We start from the raw sequence: 18,486 nt of genomic DNA, 5'->3' as shown, positions 1-18,486 counted from the left end.
AAAGATATGCACACATATACACGTTAAGTTGCCAACCGCTCTTTATTCGAGATTCTGAGCATGCTAATTTCTCAGTATAAACTGGGGTTTCTTTTATGAAATGATAGTGATGAAAAATGATGTTGGTAGCAAAGTAAATAATCTGACAACCCTATATCAGTTCTCTAACTTTTATTATCAATACCATTAGGTTTACCAGTTTATTGGAGTTGACTTTCTCTACCTGTGCTCTGCTTAGATCTCCTGGTAGGTCTGGTGCCCATGTCCCAGATGTGCGGGCTTGCTCCTAAGGGCTCCCACCTGTAGCCTTCTACAGAGAACTACATAGGCTCCCAGAGCCTCCTCTTCATCCTGAGTGGCATGTGCCTGGAAGACTTCCATCCCCCCTTCCCACTCCCCCAGCCCACAGCCCAAGACAGACAGGCAGGAGCATCAGAGCCCAGCTCCCGGGCCACTGTGCCTCCAGGCTGACTGGGATGTCACAGGACTTTGTATCCTGGCCTGACTTCTTCCCTTCCCTACAGTGCTTTCCCCACTCCCTTATCTTCCCCACTACTTACCAGTTTCTCCAGGAGCACTTTCTTAACAAATCTTTGGTAGAGGAATAGTCCTCTCAAGGTCTGCTTCTGGGAAACTGGATCCAAGAGCTCTATGAAATCCCAAAGCTTGTGGCCCTTCAACAGCTTGTTCTCTCTACTCTGGGGCTTTCCTCACTTCTTAGAACACCAAGATCTCACCTCATGGTTTCACCTTTGCATGTGGTATTCTCTCTCCACCTTTCATACCCAAACTAAAGCTTCACTCAACCCTCAGGTCCCAGTTAAATCACTTCCTCTGGGAGGACTTCTCGGAGCCCCACAGGTTAGGCGTTCCCCTCTGCCAGCACATGCACCCTGCAATCTCACGGCCCTCTTCCAGGCTGGCCTGTAAAACTCAAAGAGCAAGACCCACATCTGTCTGGCTCTGTTTTGTTCCTGGCAGTGAGTGGGCAGAGAAGGTGTTCAATCAGTGTTTCTGATTGTCTAAAGAAATTCACCAAAACGTTAACAGTTACTGAATCTGGGCAGAAGAACTGGGGGGGTGGGGGGGGTGTTATATATTTTTTCTTTTTTGGTATTTTCTAACAAGTTTTTTAAACACTGAAACTGGTTTCATAATCAGTAAAATTTAAAAGGCCCTTTTTTATTCTGCAATAATATATATTGGTTAGCTTCTTTTTCTCTGAAAAGTTAATGGTATTTTCTGTGGAATAAGGCTAAAAATCAGTTAGGCAAAGTAGAGATACATCTATAAATAAAGTTGTCACTTTAATCACAATCACGCACTACAGCTCTCAGCTAGGAACCCAAGAGCATGATTCATACCCAAAATCCGTTCTGCAGACGTTAAGTTTTAGATCAGAGGAAAGACATTACATGTTGCATGGATCTTATCCCCATAGTGGTTCATCTTTTTAGAAAAAAACTAGATAGCTTTATAGGAAAGAGGCAAACAATGACAGAGTCCAATGAAACAATTCTCACATAAGAAAGGATCCTACTCAAAGTACTTTTTTTTCCTCTCAGGAAAAAAAGCCTGTATATTAAAGGATGCTGGTTTCCTGTTTTTTAAAAAAACTGACCCATTAATAATACTGTTCACAATGAATTATCAAAATTGTTCTGATAAGAACAGATAAAGATGATACCAGCAGTCTCCAGCTTGAGTTGAGCTGTACTCTGCATTTGCTTCCTGGTAGACTGGGAGGTGCTCCCTGGGAGTTGAGGGGACAGGGACTTCAAGGAAGCAGTGTGTTGGGTGCGACGTGATCTGCGCCCTCACTCCTCCTCCACAGGCAGCTGGGCTCCTACAGTTTAACAGGTGTCACAGACTGCCCTTGGGCTAGAATAAGCTCCTAAGGGCAGAGATTTTTGTCTATTTTGTTCATTGTTCACTAATGCATGCTCAATACCCAGAACAATGCTTTAGCACATGGTAGACACTCAAATATTTAATGAATGAATCAAGCAATATAAAGGTTAAAAACCGATAAGATCAATAAGTAATCAAAAAATGGACAAATAACATGACAGACAGTTCAAGGAGAAGGAAATATAAATGGCTCTTAAACATGAGAAGATATTCAACCTCAGAGATGATAAAAGCATTTCAAATGAAAGTTAACATGAGATAACATTTTTCCCCTAACATTTTTCACCTAACAAATTGACAAAAATGCTAAAATTTATTAAAACACTCTGTAGGTGAGGCTTCGGGAAAACATGCATGCATATACATTGCTGGTGGGAATAGAAATAGGAGAGCCTCTTTGGAGGGAAATTTGGCACTACGTATTAAAATTACAAATACATAGACCCTTGGCCCAGCAATCTTTCTGGCAACTTATCCCACAGATATACTTGCACACATGCGAAGTGACTCATGGCAAGGTTATTCACTGCATTAATATTAATAATAGCAAAAGTATCGAAACAACTAAGAACCCATCAATAGGGGGGTTGTTAATAAGTTGGGGTACACATACACTGCATTACTTGCAACTGTAGAAAAGAATAATGAAGCTCTCTTTGCACTTACATGAAAAGATACAATATACACCAGTAAGTGAAACAAATAAGGTACAGAACAATGCAAATAGTGTGCTTATTTTTGTGTATAAAGAAAAGTAAAATAAATACATTTGTATTTGCTTGTATCTGCATAAAGAAACTCTGGAACAATGCAAAGGAAGTGGATAAAAGTGGTTTCTTTGAGGGAGGGGTGGATCCTAGGCACACGGAGAACAGGGTACACGCAAGACTGCATTATGTAGTTTTTAGATCATTCAACCATGTGAATATATTACCTAGTCAAATAATTATATTTTAAAAAATCAGGAGGCTGAACTACAGAAACGAGAGAGAGAGAGAGAGAGAGAGCGCCTTTAGGGAGAATGCATGAACACTTAAGGCAACATTTATTTATTTTAATTAATTGATTTATTTATTTTTGGCTGCATTGGGTCTTCATTGCTGCGCGTGGGTTTTCTCTAGTTGCGGCGAGCAGGGGCTACTCTTCCTTGCGGTGCGCGGGCTTCTCATTGCAGTGGCTTCTCTTGTTGCGGAGCACAGGCTCTCGGCACACAGGCTCAGTAATTGTAGCACGTGGGCTTCAATAGGTGTGGCTCGTGGGCTCCAGAGCGCAGGCTCAGTAGTTGTGGCGCACAGGCTTAGTTGCTCCGTGGCATGTGAGATCTTCCTGGACCAGGGCTTGAACCCGTGTCCCTGGCATTTGCAGGCAGATTCTTAACCACTGCGCCACCAGGTAAGTCCCCAGCATTTATTTTTAAATGAATATACTTGTTACGAAAACATCCACCTAAGATTAAAGCTAATCCCCTAAGGACTTCCTCTAAAGTGTCACTCTGTAGGTCGACTTTGAGTTACTCCAAGTATTTAAAAGCAGTAATATGATGCCTGTTTGAAAATACGTTAGAAATCATATTTCCAACTAACTTCTCAGATTGGCCCATGTCCCAATTAGTTCAAATCGTGCTTTTCATTTATAGTAAATTCACACACAAATCTCCCAATCCATGATTATTATGGTGTGAGGTTTTATAGGTATAAAGAATGCATTACATTTCATATGTCTGATCTTTCTTTCCCTATCAGAAAACTAAGGAACATTTTAAAAATCGAACTTGTTTAAATGACTTGAGAGAATGCTTCCAGTGAAAAAAGACCTCCAGTATTAAAACCACCACAACCTTTCAGCCATAGAACATGGTCATTAAAAAATGAGTCTTACCTGACTTCAGCTGGTGGACTTGCGGAATAGGGATTTGCAGAACAAGCTAGAATTCTAATGACTGCTCCAGGATGATAGGTTTCCAGAACATGAACGGCTGTAGGATACACCTGTTGTTCAAAAGCAAGTTCCACATAGTCTTGGCTCTGGAAATTAGGCGGCGTCCTCTTAAATGGCACAGGAGCACTGGGACACTGATCCCACCATGTGCCGTACGTTCGAAACACAGCTGTCTGAGTGAAGTCACCAGAACTCGGGAATACGTTTGGTACACCTGCTAAGTTCCACATGGTATAGGACATGCTATTCTCACTCCCATAATGGGAGCTGAAATCCACTACTTCTTTGGCATACTGGACCAGCTCTGCATTGAGAGGGGAAGTCCGGCTGTTTGCTTCTATAGTTCTATGGCTGTTCATCATTTCTCCTCTTGTAGCTGTCCTGGCTCGGCGCCGAAGGCACATATAATAAAACATAGTCAGAACTGTTAACATGGGAAAGACTGGTGGCATCTAGGTGTGAATTATGAAGCTTCAAAAGGTCAGGTGTCCTCGGTAAGATGCGTGAACTCTTTGAAGGATGTTCTAAAAAATGAATGGCTTGTTGAAGTAAAATAATTTAAATAAACAGAAAAATGCATGGATAAGGTAATAAACAGGCTTTTTACCCAATGTAACTTCCCAGAATGAAACTGAAAACAACAACATTCACGTAAATGAGACTCTCTGGTATAATTTATCTAATGTACTTTTAAGAAAACTGAATATTGAAAATGTATACAATTTTATGCTATATGGGAAGCAAAACTGATATTATAAGGCAATAGCAGATGTATGACCCCAAAAAACCTATGTTATGCAAAATTATAACTATCCTTCAAGAAATACTAAGTCCTTGAACTTTTAAAATTAAAATTATTTAAAATATACGGGGAACCACTAAAATACTGCTGTAAATCCAAAAGGATCTTAGGCATTTTATAACTTCACATTTTAACAAATGATTCCCTATTGTTAATTATGACTCACTTCCGAACATGCTAAGTACAGATTTCACATTATGGGAATATAGTTTTCTGGAGCTGAGAGTTAATCCAGACCAACTATATTAACTGCCTTACACATCACAGATCACCAGACAGTGTTTAATTTATAACCCCTAGCATTATTTGTGAGGGTAGTCCATGGCCGGCTGGCATCTGGTTTGTTGCCAGCTACTCTTAGAAATCACTCACCCCAGATAGAATGGTCACAGGATACACACCAGAAATGCAGAGGTTGGCACTCATCCATGTGGCCTGACAATTCACTCTGATTTCAGGTACAAATGTTGAAATATGACATTCTTTTACCTGTAAGACAAGAGTTTTAGAAAATATTTTTATTTCTGACTTAGGAAGTCAAATATCCCAACAAGATTATTATCATAGATAAATAGCTACTTATTAGATACAGAATGTTCAAATTGAACACATCACATTTTTCTGAATTGTGTGGACAATTCTGAATAATTAATATATTTTTTAAATTTTATGACAGAATGTAATAAAAATATTATTAATGAACCCTTTTTATATAGAGGTTGCAAACCCATGGCTTATGGGTCAAACCATGCCAGCAGATATATTAGGACCAAATAGTGATTTTTAAAATTTGGAGGAGTTTGCAACCTTTAACAATCAAGAAAACCCTGTGAGAAGAGACCTGGTGGCCGCTCCTGTTCCCAGCCAGCTCTACTAGTTTACAACACAGGCCTGGCCCCTGTCTGCACTGACTAGTAACCTCTTGTCTACACAAACAGGGAAATCAAGCATCCTCATTTTTCTACCTGTAAAGTCTTGAGTTTAACTTCTCCTAAGTAAAAGAAGGAAAATAAAACAACTTTTCTTTAGTAGAGCAAAACGTTAACACTAAGATTATAAAACATTAAACGTCTCTCCAACCCAAAACCTCTAACAGCTTTTTGTTCTTACGTACAAGATATAGTCTAAATCCCTTGGTTTGACATTTCAAGGCTCTCCTCAAGCTAGACCCATTTCTTTTTGTCTAATGCAGTAAACTTTCACTTTCTAAACACCCTTCATATTTTACTTTAACTCTACCTCTACATTCCTTTTCCAACCACTTTATTCCATAAGTCGGCTTATTATCTGGTACCACCTTTGTATCAGGTATATACCCTTGTTCCACAAGGGCCTACATTAGGACCAAGTTTCTTGAAGGAAGGAATCTAGCCAAAGATTTCATTTATCAAAGTACTCAGTACATAGTAGGCACAAAATATGTCACATGTTGACAGAAAGATGATGAGCAAACAAAAAAATTATACAAATCTAAAATAATTTAAAATTAGATAACAGCATCCTCTTCCTCTCAATCCCAGCCAGATCCAAACACACTGAAATGCCTGACAAAATATAACCGGCAAAACAGTAAATAAAGAGCTGAGTTAGAAACAAGTGAGGAAAACCCACAGTTGTGAGAAACAAAGAGGAAAGTCAAAGCGCGGAGAGCAGGAACTGAAGCTAATATGAGTCAGGGAACCAATTATGGGTCTTAGTGGTTGTAATAAGGGGACTTTCTAACACGCATGCAGAGAGGTTATTTCAAGCCACAGGTCGCATCTGGAAGAAACTTCATAAAGCCAAATTCAGGAAAAATCACCCTATCTGTAAAACCAGGAACACGAAAACTTAGCTCACCGGCCAGGAAGCCAAAGGACACTTGACATCAACCTAGGCAGTGGCGGAAAGTCACCGGAGGGAAATCAGAACCCTGTTAGGCGTGTACCATGCAGCGTGTGGGCCTAAATTCACACTGTCTTCATGGCTGAGAATCCCTACACCATCCCTAAGCCAAAAGATCTAAAAAGAAAGAGTGGTCCTGAACTGGTAGGGGCAGATGTGAACCTCTCTGCAGGGATGCTTCCACAACACGAGACTGACTAAACCCTTACTAAAGATGCATCACAGTACAAACTTACAGACCGTAAAAGAAAATGAACCACAGGGACGGACAGTCAGTAGGCAGACGCACTAAATGGAAGAACTTGCACCCTAAAAACAAGAAATAATAGAACACTCTGAACAAGACTTTTTCTGAAAAGACTAACAAAGCATGTATTAACATAAATAAGGAGTCTCTGCAGCACATGCTCTAATGCTGACATATCATGAGTTGACAAATCAGATTCACCTCAGGACATACAACACCAAGTGCTGAAGTATAGGACAGGTTATAAATGTGGGGAAAACAATTATCTAGAATATCACCTCTTTATTCAGACATTTCACCTACCACAAGTATAAATCTGTCAAATAAAAAAATTTACAAATGCACAAATATCAAATCTTTAACACCAAAACCTGAAATGAAATAGCTCTTTCTTTTACCACATACACTTTATTTCAAAAGAGGCCCCCAGGTAAATTAAGAAGTATAATTTTCTGAAGAAGTTACTTGGCCCATCTCTTTCTTAAAAGAGAATTAATGAAGCAAATTTAAACTGCAAAAATTAAATTTATGAAATAAAGAATAATGTACAAGTATCCAACTCAATTGACAGCTCAGCTAATTTGGAAGACTGTGGATGTTTTATTCCTGGAAATCTTCAAGGGAAGGACAGAAACCCATTTGCCAAGGTGGATGGATGGGTCTGACTGTATAATCTATGGACATCACCTCTCCCTCCACAGTCTATAAATTGCTGCAACTGAGCTCCTTTTACTTTCTTTATAAAACTGCATTTATCAGAAAGTAATAGTTTTATAAAACCAAAGAAACATCTGCAAAATAAGTTATCATCATTCATGTGAATATTCACAATCATTCTTGGCAAAAAGGTTGAGACAAATTGTGAAAGACAAATTCTATTTGACCTACCAAGCCACGAACTTTACAACTGTTTCCCAGCTAGCTTTTACCATCATAGATGATGGGATAATATCAAAAACAGCAAGACTGTCGTGTGGGCAATATCATTTTTAAGCTGTTGTTAAAGTTAAGTAAAATTTTGCACTGAAGTAATATATGTAAAAGTGAGTTATAACTTTATAACATATAAAGAAGTTTACATTTACACATGAAGTTTACATTTTCACATTTACGTATGAAGAAGTTCAAACTTCTCAGTAGAGAAATGTAAATGGATGCTTGATTTTTTCCAACTATGGATAACAATAATCTTTAGAGTTAATTTTTTGTGAGATAAAGCTAAAATGACAAAAAATTTTAAAAGAAGGAAAAGCAGTGTAAAAAAAAAAAAAAAGTACTGGAAAAGCAAATATATTTATTCTTTTTCCAGCCATACTATTTGGAAAAATGTAATGAAGTTAAAACCTGTTTTTGAAAACAAACACGGCATAGAAATAAAAAAGGGAAATGTGTAAACCCATTATTAACATCCTTCTTGATTCTAAACTCCTTTCCAGCCAACTAAGATGACACATAAAAGTGTTTGGGGGGTGGGGACGAACATATGGAGAAGAAAGGATAGCTCACTCTACTTTTCCCTGGGAAATGAAGCTGAAAAAGGGAATAGAGCCGCAGTTTCAGGACTCATGTGGGCAGCAACGATCAATGCAGAAGTTTAAATTGTCCATGTACTACCTGGACTTTTGCCAAGGCATTGAGGCAATTTGTGATAACCGGTGAATATCCCAATGGGCAATGAACCAAATGCAAAAGATACAATAACTCCCCTTTAGGAGGAGAATGGAATTCAAAGACAAAATGATTTTTCCCACCTGGTGCAAATAAACAAATATTAGTCTGGTACACTAAATTTGTCCAAGAGGGTGACTATAAGATATACCTTTTGGGAGGTATATACCTTTCTTTTCCAGTTCATTCAAAAAGCTACATTATACAAGGATCACTTTTACAGTGAAATGTCTGTAATATATTAAATATGCTTTTCAAATAATTTTGACTATAATAAAACATTTGAGCAAAACAAAAAAAAGCTACATTAATTTTAAAGATTCTCACAATACATAAAAATATTATTTTCCATTTAACAAAAAGTCTGAAATAGAAATAGGGTGATCTTTATTTTACAAGTTATTTTATCTAATCAATTGTCAACAATGATTACGAAGTTAAGAAATTCCCCACAACTCACTGAAATTTTATACTAGCACAATGAAGGAATACAAAACAACAGCCATTTTAACCTGCATCAGGAGACTTTCATACACCTTGGGAAACAACTTGCTTTATACGACATGATTTTATTTTAATACAACTTTATTTTCAACCACATCTTTCATATTATAAAATGCTTAACGAAGTTAAACAATACAATTACAGAGAAAGCAGTAACAGTGGAAAAGAGAAATTAAGAGGTATAGACAAGGGGGAACATATGTTTACTACTGAGATTTGAAGTGAGATGGGGAGTCGATGAGGCGGAGAGAAGCAGGATGGCAGGAACTGCAGAGAAGATGGCAGAGGAAAGAGGAGGAAGGAAAAGGGTTTTCCATGAAATCAACAAAAGGAGGCAGTTGGGATGAACTCGAAAGCCTAGGTTCATGGTGTGATGGAATAACCTGGAAAACAAGTTTAAAACTCCAAAGAGGATTCTCAACTTATATTAAAGTCAAAAGATATGGGAAAGATAAAAAGGCCAGGCAAAAAGGCAGAGTCCTACACTGAAGGCAAGTCATAACACAATACTTACTTGTAAAATAGCCCACAGAGATGTGTCAATGAAGTGATAGAAGAAAACGAGGGTTTCGGCAGCCTTGCAGGATGTTACCAAAATGTCATAGAAGGCATAACGTGGTAACAGATCAAGAAAAAAAGGCTGAACTTTAAATGCTGTCATTTCTGAATCCTGATGAAACTGATCAAGAGACACTGCTTTAAGGAAAGGACTTTTCTGGTTGAGTCTAGACATCAAGACAGGAGGGAATGGAGGAAAATATCAATCAAGAAAAGAATGGAATTACACTTGAACTTGGTGCACCAGCTGACATAACCAGCCCCCTTCCCTGGCCTGCCCCCTGTAGGCTTCTACACCACCACATGCTCTCCTATCTCCTCCCACCCCCCTGGTAACTTCTCAGTCTCCTCTCTGGGTCTTCTCCCTCCTCATTCTTCTAAAATATATAGAGGTCCCATTAAAGGAAGGCTGTCTTTTTTTTTTTTTTTTTTTTTAAAGGAAACTTGATGGCAATGTTGGCATTTTTTCTTTTTTTTAATTGTATTTATTTATTTATTTATTTATTTTTGGCTGTGTTGGGTCCTCGCCTCTGTGCGAGGGCCCTCTCCAGCTGCGGCAAGCGGGGGCCACTCTTCATCGCGGTGCGCAGGCCCCTCACCATCGTGGCCTCTCTTGCTGCGGAGCACAGGCTCCAGACGCGCAGGCTCAGCAGTCGTGGCTCACGGGCCCAGTCGCTCCGCGGCACGCGGGATCCTCCCAGACCAGGGCTCGAACCCGCGTCCCCTGCATTGGCAGGCAGACTCTCAACCACTGCGCCACCAGGGAAGCCCAGAAGGCTGTCTTTTTGATAACATGATACATGAGAAGCTCCCACCTACCTTGGACCAGTCTTCTCCCTGTCCCTTCCACTTCTACACACCCCACCCTTCCTGTAGACCCACCAGAACCTCAACCACGGCCTCATCTGCACTTGTGCTTTCACACCTCAGCATCTTCAAGTCTCCCACTGAGGCTGCGTGGCTCTGGAATTCCCTTGCTCGTCCTCTGCTTGGCACCCTCTAACTCATCTTTAAGGTTCAGACCTTATCCACCACCCGCTTTTTCCTTGCTCTTACATTTTGGGTGCCATTTCTTACATGCTGAGATATCTTTTCTACCTTAATAGACTACGAACCCCTCAAGTTCTAAGAATGTGTCTTAATTAGAGCTACATCTTTAGGGCTTAGCACATGCCAATATATACTCAATAAACATTTATTCATTTTTTTGGAGACTGGCAGAGTAGACGGCAGAAGAGAATTAAAATAAGTTTAAAATAGACACAGAAATAAAACCCTTCAATATAAGGCACATGTAGACCAAAAAGTGAAGCAAAAAAAGTTCCATATCTTGATATAGAGAAAAAGAGGGGGAAAATGGATAAGAGAAACGGAAACACAATAGGTAAGAATCAAATGTATGACCTTCCTTGAAGCCCTCCAATGAGGAATAGTATATATATTGAAATTTTACTGTTCAAAGAGAATGTAAAGAAGTGGTAACTTTTTGTACTAATTTCTGTTAGTACAAAAGCAGCCTTGAATACGTAAAAAGACCTGACCTTGGCCACAAAGAAACTCTGATTGAAATTAAAGAAAGATTCATGAAAGAGATGATTAGAGAGGTAAAAGAAAGCTATTCTCTCAAATATGATTTTTTTTAACACTCCAAATCTATGTTAAGACCATACGGTGATTATGGAGAACTGGAAAAACTGTGGATGAAAAAGAAGTTCTTAAAAAAAAAAGGGACAACCTCAAGCAAAAGAAAAGAGACAGGCCAAGAGAGGCAATAATATAAGAGTAAGGGTAAAAAGACAGGTTAATATTGTTCAGGTATTAGATATGCTAGGGAGGAGCAAAGTCTTAACAGAAGCATCCCTTAATTACTTACAATGTACTATATTGAAAAACTATGACAGTGTCAGGAAGGAGACTATTGGGGGTTGAATATTATTACTTGACGTTTCTCTCTCTTCCTCTAAGTAAATTCTCCTCCAGTTGAAACATTTTTATTATGACTATAGTTTTTAACCAACAAGGCCCCAATATAGAATAAACAGGTTGAGTTCTTAACTGAACCATGTGGACGAACAGAGAGAAGAGAGCTTCCTATCCAGCTTCAAGGCTTTTTGAAAATCCAGGCATGTAAAGCAGAAGGAGAAGGCAAGGGAACCAACCAGGAAGAAAAACCTAAAGGCCAGGGAAAAATCTTGAAAACCAAAGAAGTAAACAGTATCCATTTCTCTTCCAGGAATCAAGGTCAGCTTTGAAAATACAAAAAGTATGGAACACAGTGGGCTCTTCAAAATTTCTGCTGAGTTAATGAACAAATGGTGAGGACTAAGCAGGAAGTGCCTAACCAGTGAAACTAGGAATAAACTTGTCAGAAAACAAAGGAGGTTTAGAATCAATTTAAACTAGGAATTGACAATGGTTAGTGCTACAGAATGTTTTATTTCTCCTCTTTCTTTCCTAGACTTTAACAAGCATATCTAAAGTTATGAACTATTTCATAAGCAATCTTTAGTAGCAAGAAAAAGGAATTAAGGAGTCAATGTTAAAAACACACACACACACAACTGTAGGATAAATGAATGGTGATTTTCTGATACAATAAATCTGGAAACCCTCTTCCTACCCAAGATACTATCTCACAAGTGACAAAGAGGGACATGTTTCTAATTACACAGGTATGACACTATAAACTACCTTACTTACAAATGTCACTAATGCTATATTATCTCTATTTTACATGTTTCTTAATTGTTTAATGATGAATAAGAATAAACCATCTGAATGGGAAGAACTATAATAACCCTAAACCTTTAGCAGACACACAATGTATATTTAACTAAAACCTACAGTATTAAAAATTAAGAATATCTGGTGGCAGATAATTTTAATGGACACACTAAAGAGAGAAAACAATCTCTCTCTAGCTATTAAAACCATAAAGTAAATGTGAGTTTATTTTAGCCAAATACTAACTATACATTTGTACATTAAAATAAAGAGCATTTTACCTAATAAAAATATACTGAATTTATTTAGCCTTCTTAACAAAAATCCAAGTACAAGATCATAGGTATGTCACTGCTAGCCATTCAAGCTAAAAGAGCCATTAGTTAAAATGGTGTAATACTGTTAAATTAACTTTGGGGTATAATTTACATTCCAAAACATGTACTCCATTTTAAGTGTACAGTTCAATGAGTTTTGACAAAGACATATACCAATGCAACCACCACCAGGACCGAGATATAGAATATCTCTATTCTCCCAATCACCCATCCACTCACTGTGCCAGGAAAAAACTGATCTGCTTGCTGTCACTATAAATCAGATTGTCCTTTATTCTAGAGTTAACATATAAGTGAAATATGTATGTACTTTCATGTCTAATTTATTTTGCTCAGCATAACTGAGATTTTTCCCTGTTGTTACATGTAACAGTAGCTTGTTCCTTTCTTGCTAAATCATATCTATTACACAGACATATTCATTCACCTGCTCATAGACATTTGGGTTGTTTCTAGGACCAAAATGTTTCCAAAATGGCTGTAACATTGTACATTCCCACCAGCAATAAGTGAGAGTTCTAGCAGCTCCACATCTTCATCAACAGTTAATATTGTCAGTCTTTAGACATTCCAGTGGGTGGGTGGTGATACCCTACAGTTTTAGTTTGCATTTCTCAATGGACTAGTAATGATGTGGAGCATCTTTTCATGTTCTTATTTGCCATATGTATCTTCTTCAGTGAAATGTCTATTTTGCCCATTTTCATTGGTTTTTTGTTTTCTTATTATTTATTGAGTTGAAAAAGTTCTTTATACATTCTAGATACAATCTTTATCAGATATATCTTTTGCAAATAGTTTCTCCCAGTCTGTGCTTGCCTTTTTCTTTTTTTCTATACATTTATTTTATTTATTTATTTTTGACTGCATTGGGTCTTCGTTGCTGTGAGCAGCAGGCTTTCTCTAGTTGCGGCGAGCAGGGGCTCCTCTTCGTTGCGGTGTGCAGACTTCTCATTGTGGTGACTTCTCTTATTGCGGAGCACGGGCTCTAGGCTCACGGGCTTCAGTAGTTGCGGCACACAGGCTCAGTAGTTGTGGCTCGTGGGCTTAGTTGCTCCACGGCATGTGGGATCTTGCCAGAGCAGGGCTCGAACCCGTGTCCCCTGCATTGGTAGGCGGATTCTTAACCACTGTGCCACCAGGGAAGCCCTTGCCTTTTCATCTGTTTGATAATATCTTTTAAAGAGAAAAGTTTTCAATTTTTAAGGGCAATTTATCATTTGTCTTTTATGACATATTTTTGTGTGTCCTAGCAAATGTTTTACTTAAGAGCGGTTTCAAAAGAATAAACTCTAAGACAGATAGTGTTTAATATCTTAAATCTGGGAAAAGTTAAATACAGATCATTCAAATTTTAAGATATCAAACTGGATGCTACAAACACTTCCAGTGGGAATACAAAATGGTACACCCACTTTGGGAAAGTCTGACAGTTTATTATAAAGTTTACATACTCTTACCAAACCATCCAGCAATCCCACTCTTAGGTATTTACCCAAGTGTATTAAAACCTATATTTAAACAAAAACCTGTACACAAATGTTTATAGCAGATTTATTCACCATCACTCCAATCTGGAAATATCCAAGATGTCCTTCAACAGGCAAATGGATAAACAGTGGTACACCTATCCAATGAAATACTACTCAGTAATAACAAGGAACGAGTCACGGATTCAGGCAATAGCAGAGATGACTCTTAAAATGCATTTTTTAACTGAAAGAAGACACACAAAGGCTACCTAATTGTTTAATTTCATGTACATGATACTCTGGAAAAGGCTAAATTATAGGGAAGGAAAGCAGATCAGTGGTTACCAGGGAGTTAGGGGAGAAGACAGGGTTGCTTCCAATGACTACAAAGGGGCCACGCAAAAGAATTTTTACAGCAATGAAACTGTTCTGTATGCTTCTGTTTTCAGTCTTTGCTGTGGACCAAGACAGTCAAGTTGGAGATTTGGTATCCCAGAATCGGCTTGTTTATGGGCATCCTAGCTTATTAGTCTGTTTTTGACCAGCACACCCTGAAAGGTATCTACTAGTTGGCATGTCCTGCCCATTCATTATGCACAGGGCAAAGCCTGATCTCAGAGCCCCAGCCGCTCACCTGGCCTTTGGGGACCACCTGCCCAGAAAAGAGACCTTCATGACTTCAGAGTGATTCCCGACCAGGAACAAATCAGTCACTACAGATCTGAATTTATATATATGAGTAGAATTAGCCATGTTAAAGACATAGAAATAACTTGGGTAATTAGAGCAAGTGGTCTCTAACAAAAGTTAATGCAAAAAATAGAAGAGTTTTAAAATAATAACTATTATCTTTAGTGTGAATTAATAGGGCATAGCATCCATAAAATAAGTACAAGCTAATTTAGAAAAAAAAATTTTTTAAGTTCGTGGAAATTAAAGTCACGGTGTTCAAAATAAATTGAAAATCTAAATGAAAAAAATAATAAGTAACCTGGAACACAGATGCAAGAAACCTAATATATATTCACCTATATAAAGTGAATTCAAGAAGAGATTGAAGCTGATGAAAATTCAAGAAAATGCTAGAAGATACTGTAATATTTTAGAAATTCTTAAGGAAAAAGAACTGACTCAAACTCTTATTCACATAGAAAAACAAACAACAAACAGAAAACTGTTTCTGGACATGCAAGTATACTTCCCATAACTCTTCTTAAAAACATTACTCAAGAAAGTATTCCAGTCAAAAAACAAATGAACTAAAGTAAATAATTTTTAAAAAGGGAAGACATAATATTCAAGTAACCAGTGACCTTATAGTTAAGTCTAAATCATTATAGATGCAGTAGTGGTAAAGTTGAAAAGGATGGTTAGAGAATAAAACAGAAGATACATGATTTAAAAAGGAAATCAAATCAATAGAACAAGAATGTGGGGAAGGCAAGGAGTCAAGGTCTCACTTTATTAAATGGAGGTGTGAGGGCAACCAAAAGTCAATTCTACATGGTTTTAGAATTTCCAAACTTGCAGGGGAGAAAAAAAGTAAATATGAATAGGTTAAATTTTCCTATTAAGAAGTAAGCCCTTTTGCAAGCGATCCTTGTAATGGAGTGATTCTGTATTTTGACTATGGTGGTGGTGACAAGATCTACATAAAATGTCAGAGAACACACATACACACACAAGTGCCTGTAGTGATAAAACTGATGAAATCTGAGTAAAGTGTGCAGATTGTGTCAATGTCAATTTCCTGCATGTACTATTGTGCTATAGTTATGCAAGATGTTACCACAGGAAGAAACTGGGTGAAGTATATACACAAGATCTTCCTGTATAATTTCTTTTAAGTGCTTGTGAATCTATAATTATCTCTTTAAGAAAGTTTTCTAACAAAGCAAAATAAATAATAAATAAAGACAAACTTTCAAGTTGGGAGGGGGGAAGTTTTAAGGAAAAATGAAAGTCTAGCTAGATGATGTTTTACATTTATAAGAGAGGCAAGTAAAGCAAAATGATGTAGAATAACTGAAAGAAACATATGGGCAATAAAGATCTATCCAGTATACACAAAACTGACAGAGATGGCAACAGTAATATCAGAAATCATTAAACAGAACAAAAAAAATTTATATTTTATAAGATTAAAATCCACTAAGAACAAACATCTTTAAGGATGAATCCAACCAAATTCACAGTCACAGTAAGAGACTAATATATTTTGCTTACTGATTTGTCAGTTTTGAGAAAACAGTAAATAAGGATATAGTACAATGAATGTGTCAAACCAAAAACAGGGAAAGGACAGCTTATCAAAAATGTTTTGGGAAAACGTCCATACATTTAGAAAAGTAAATTTAGAATACAGTTGATCCTTGAACAACACAGGGGTTAGGCGCATGGGACCTCTGTGCAGTTGAAAATCCATGTATAACTTATAGTTGGCCCTGCATATACACAGTTTCTCCTTATCCTCAGTTTTGCATCTGCAGATTCAACCAACAGTGGACTGTGTAGTACTGAGCATTGACTATTGAAAAAAATCCACATCATACTAGCAAATGCAATTCAAACCCATGTTATTCACTGGTCAACTATATTATCAAAGCAACCATTTTTTAAAAATCTAAATATATAAGACAAAATATCCAATAAGAGAATATGTACAAAGAGTATTTTAAAAACCTTGGAATGGAAACTCAGGAGGCCATAAAGGAAGAGAACACAGAACTGACAACATACATATTAAAGATTTCTACATGGCAAAAGCTCCCAGAAACAGCATTTAAAGAATAAACTATGAAAAAATACTAGCAAATGGTGTACCAGGTCATTGATAGCATGGCATGTAAAGAGCTATTACAAATCAGTAAGAAAAAGAGGAACACTTCAACAGAAAACTAAGCAAAGAATATGAACAGGTAAGTAACAAAACATTTACAGATATTCAACTCCATCAATAAGCAGAAAAATGCAAAATTAAAACAGTAAAAATACTACTTTTCATCCATAAAATTACTAAAATGTAAAAAATGATATCATTTTAGCAGTGATTTTTTTTTCAGGAAAATTCTTCACAGGTCTCTCACATTTCTGCGTATCCTATAAGCAGGGTCACTGATAATCTCTGTTCCAAATTATCCTTTCAAGGGTATTTATACAGCAAACATTGTTGGCAGATAAAGAGAGATCTCCCTCTGGAGTAGAGAGAAGGTTTTTTTTTTTTACTATCCAGCATAATAAAGATAATGTCTCTCTCTAGGGCAAAGGTTAGGCAGGTTTACTTGCAGCCTATTATGAACGAGTCAGGTTCCCTAAGCTCAGGGTTCCTCTCTTGTAATGCAATCTACTGCATGTGCTAGATTCATCTGACCCTCATCACATCACCCTGTAGAAATTAGGGTTCAAGGAAATGGCACAAGACAATGATGAACCTCTGGCTACTGTTATTGCTGTGCTTTGTCTCTGACCCAGGATCTCATGTCTTCTACCAGCAACCATGAAACTATGAGCTTGCAAGTAGGGTAAAACTCAGCCTTGACAATTCCTGGCAATGATACAGCAACAGCAGACAGCATTCTCAGAAATTGTATAAATTTACTCTTATGACAACCTTTTGAAGAGAAATATGGAACAATCTATCATAATTTTACAACATATATAGCCTTTGACCCAGCAATTCCACGTCTAAGCATTCACACTAAGGAACTAAGTAAATGTGCAAATACGTGCACACAAAAGTAATCCCTGAGGCTTTGTTTCTAACAGAAATAAATTTGGAATAGCCTAAATATCACCAGAGGATTGGTTAAATAAATTTTGGGTTATTCCCACAATGAAATATCAAAATACTTTAAAAAGATAATGTTATATGCACTGACACAGAAAGATGTTCATCAATTATTACTAACTGGCAGTTAATGAAAATTATATGTAGTATACTGCCAGTTATGAAACACACATAGGCTTATACACATGTATTTTTAATGTCTGGAAGGAAAGAGAACAAGTGATTAAACAGTGATGATCTCTGGGAAATGGGGTTACCAGATAGATGGGCACACCACACTTTTACTTTCCCCTTTGGCTATTTCTGTATTACTTGACTTTTTTTTAAAGAACGTATACATTTATTTTATGATCTAATAACATTTCTAAGTATCTATTATAGCAACACTTGAAAATTCATTACGTTTAAGATGTTCAACTGGGATAGTAAAATACAAATGGGCATGGTGCAGTCCCAGGGATCACTTCTATAGGCATTTATCCCTTAGAGCTACTGAAACCAGGTACAGAACATCCCGAGTCACAGCTGATGAGGAGAGACACACTCCACTTACTAGTACACAATGCAAAGTCAAAACACATGCAGATTTTGAATCAAGCTGCTTTTCTAGGTACATCTCTGAGGAGCAACTCTAACATGGCGAGTTGTGAGTT

At 37.5% G+C, this 18,486-nt stretch overlaps 1 protein-coding gene across 4 annotated transcripts in view; it reads right to left on the bottom strand.

Annotated features, from left to right (window-relative positions):
* FBXL4 (F-box and leucine rich repeat protein 4) overlaps nucleotides 1-18,486 on the bottom strand; it is a 70,074-nt gene that overhangs the window by 49,176 nt on the left and 2,412 nt on the right. The window contains exons 2-3 of one of the 4 annotated variants that reach the window (XM_061206966.1): nucleotides 5,053-5,140; nucleotides 3,790-4,230 (exon numbers count right to left, since the gene is read on the bottom strand). In XM_061206966.1, the coding sequence (XP_061062949.1) occupies nucleotides 3,790-4,230; nucleotides 5,053-5,081 (470 nt within the window). In that variant the 5' untranslated portion in view covers nucleotides 5,082-5,140. Of the gene's footprint in view, nucleotides 1-3,789; nucleotides 4,374-5,023; nucleotides 5,143-18,486 lie in introns of those variants that run through there. The other 3 variants (XM_061206965.1, XM_061206964.1, XM_061206967.1) reach the window with 3 other exon arrangements.

This window comes from Eubalaena glacialis, chromosome 12, assembly GCF_028564815.1.
Source record: "Eubalaena glacialis isolate mEubGla1 chromosome 12, mEubGla1.1.hap2.+ XY, whole genome shotgun sequence".
NCBI classification, from domain to species: Eukaryota; Metazoa; Chordata; class Mammalia; order Artiodactyla; family Balaenidae; genus Eubalaena; species Eubalaena glacialis.
Note: the sequence above shows the minus strand (reverse complement) of the source record. Positions and strands in the feature narration are given on the sequence as shown.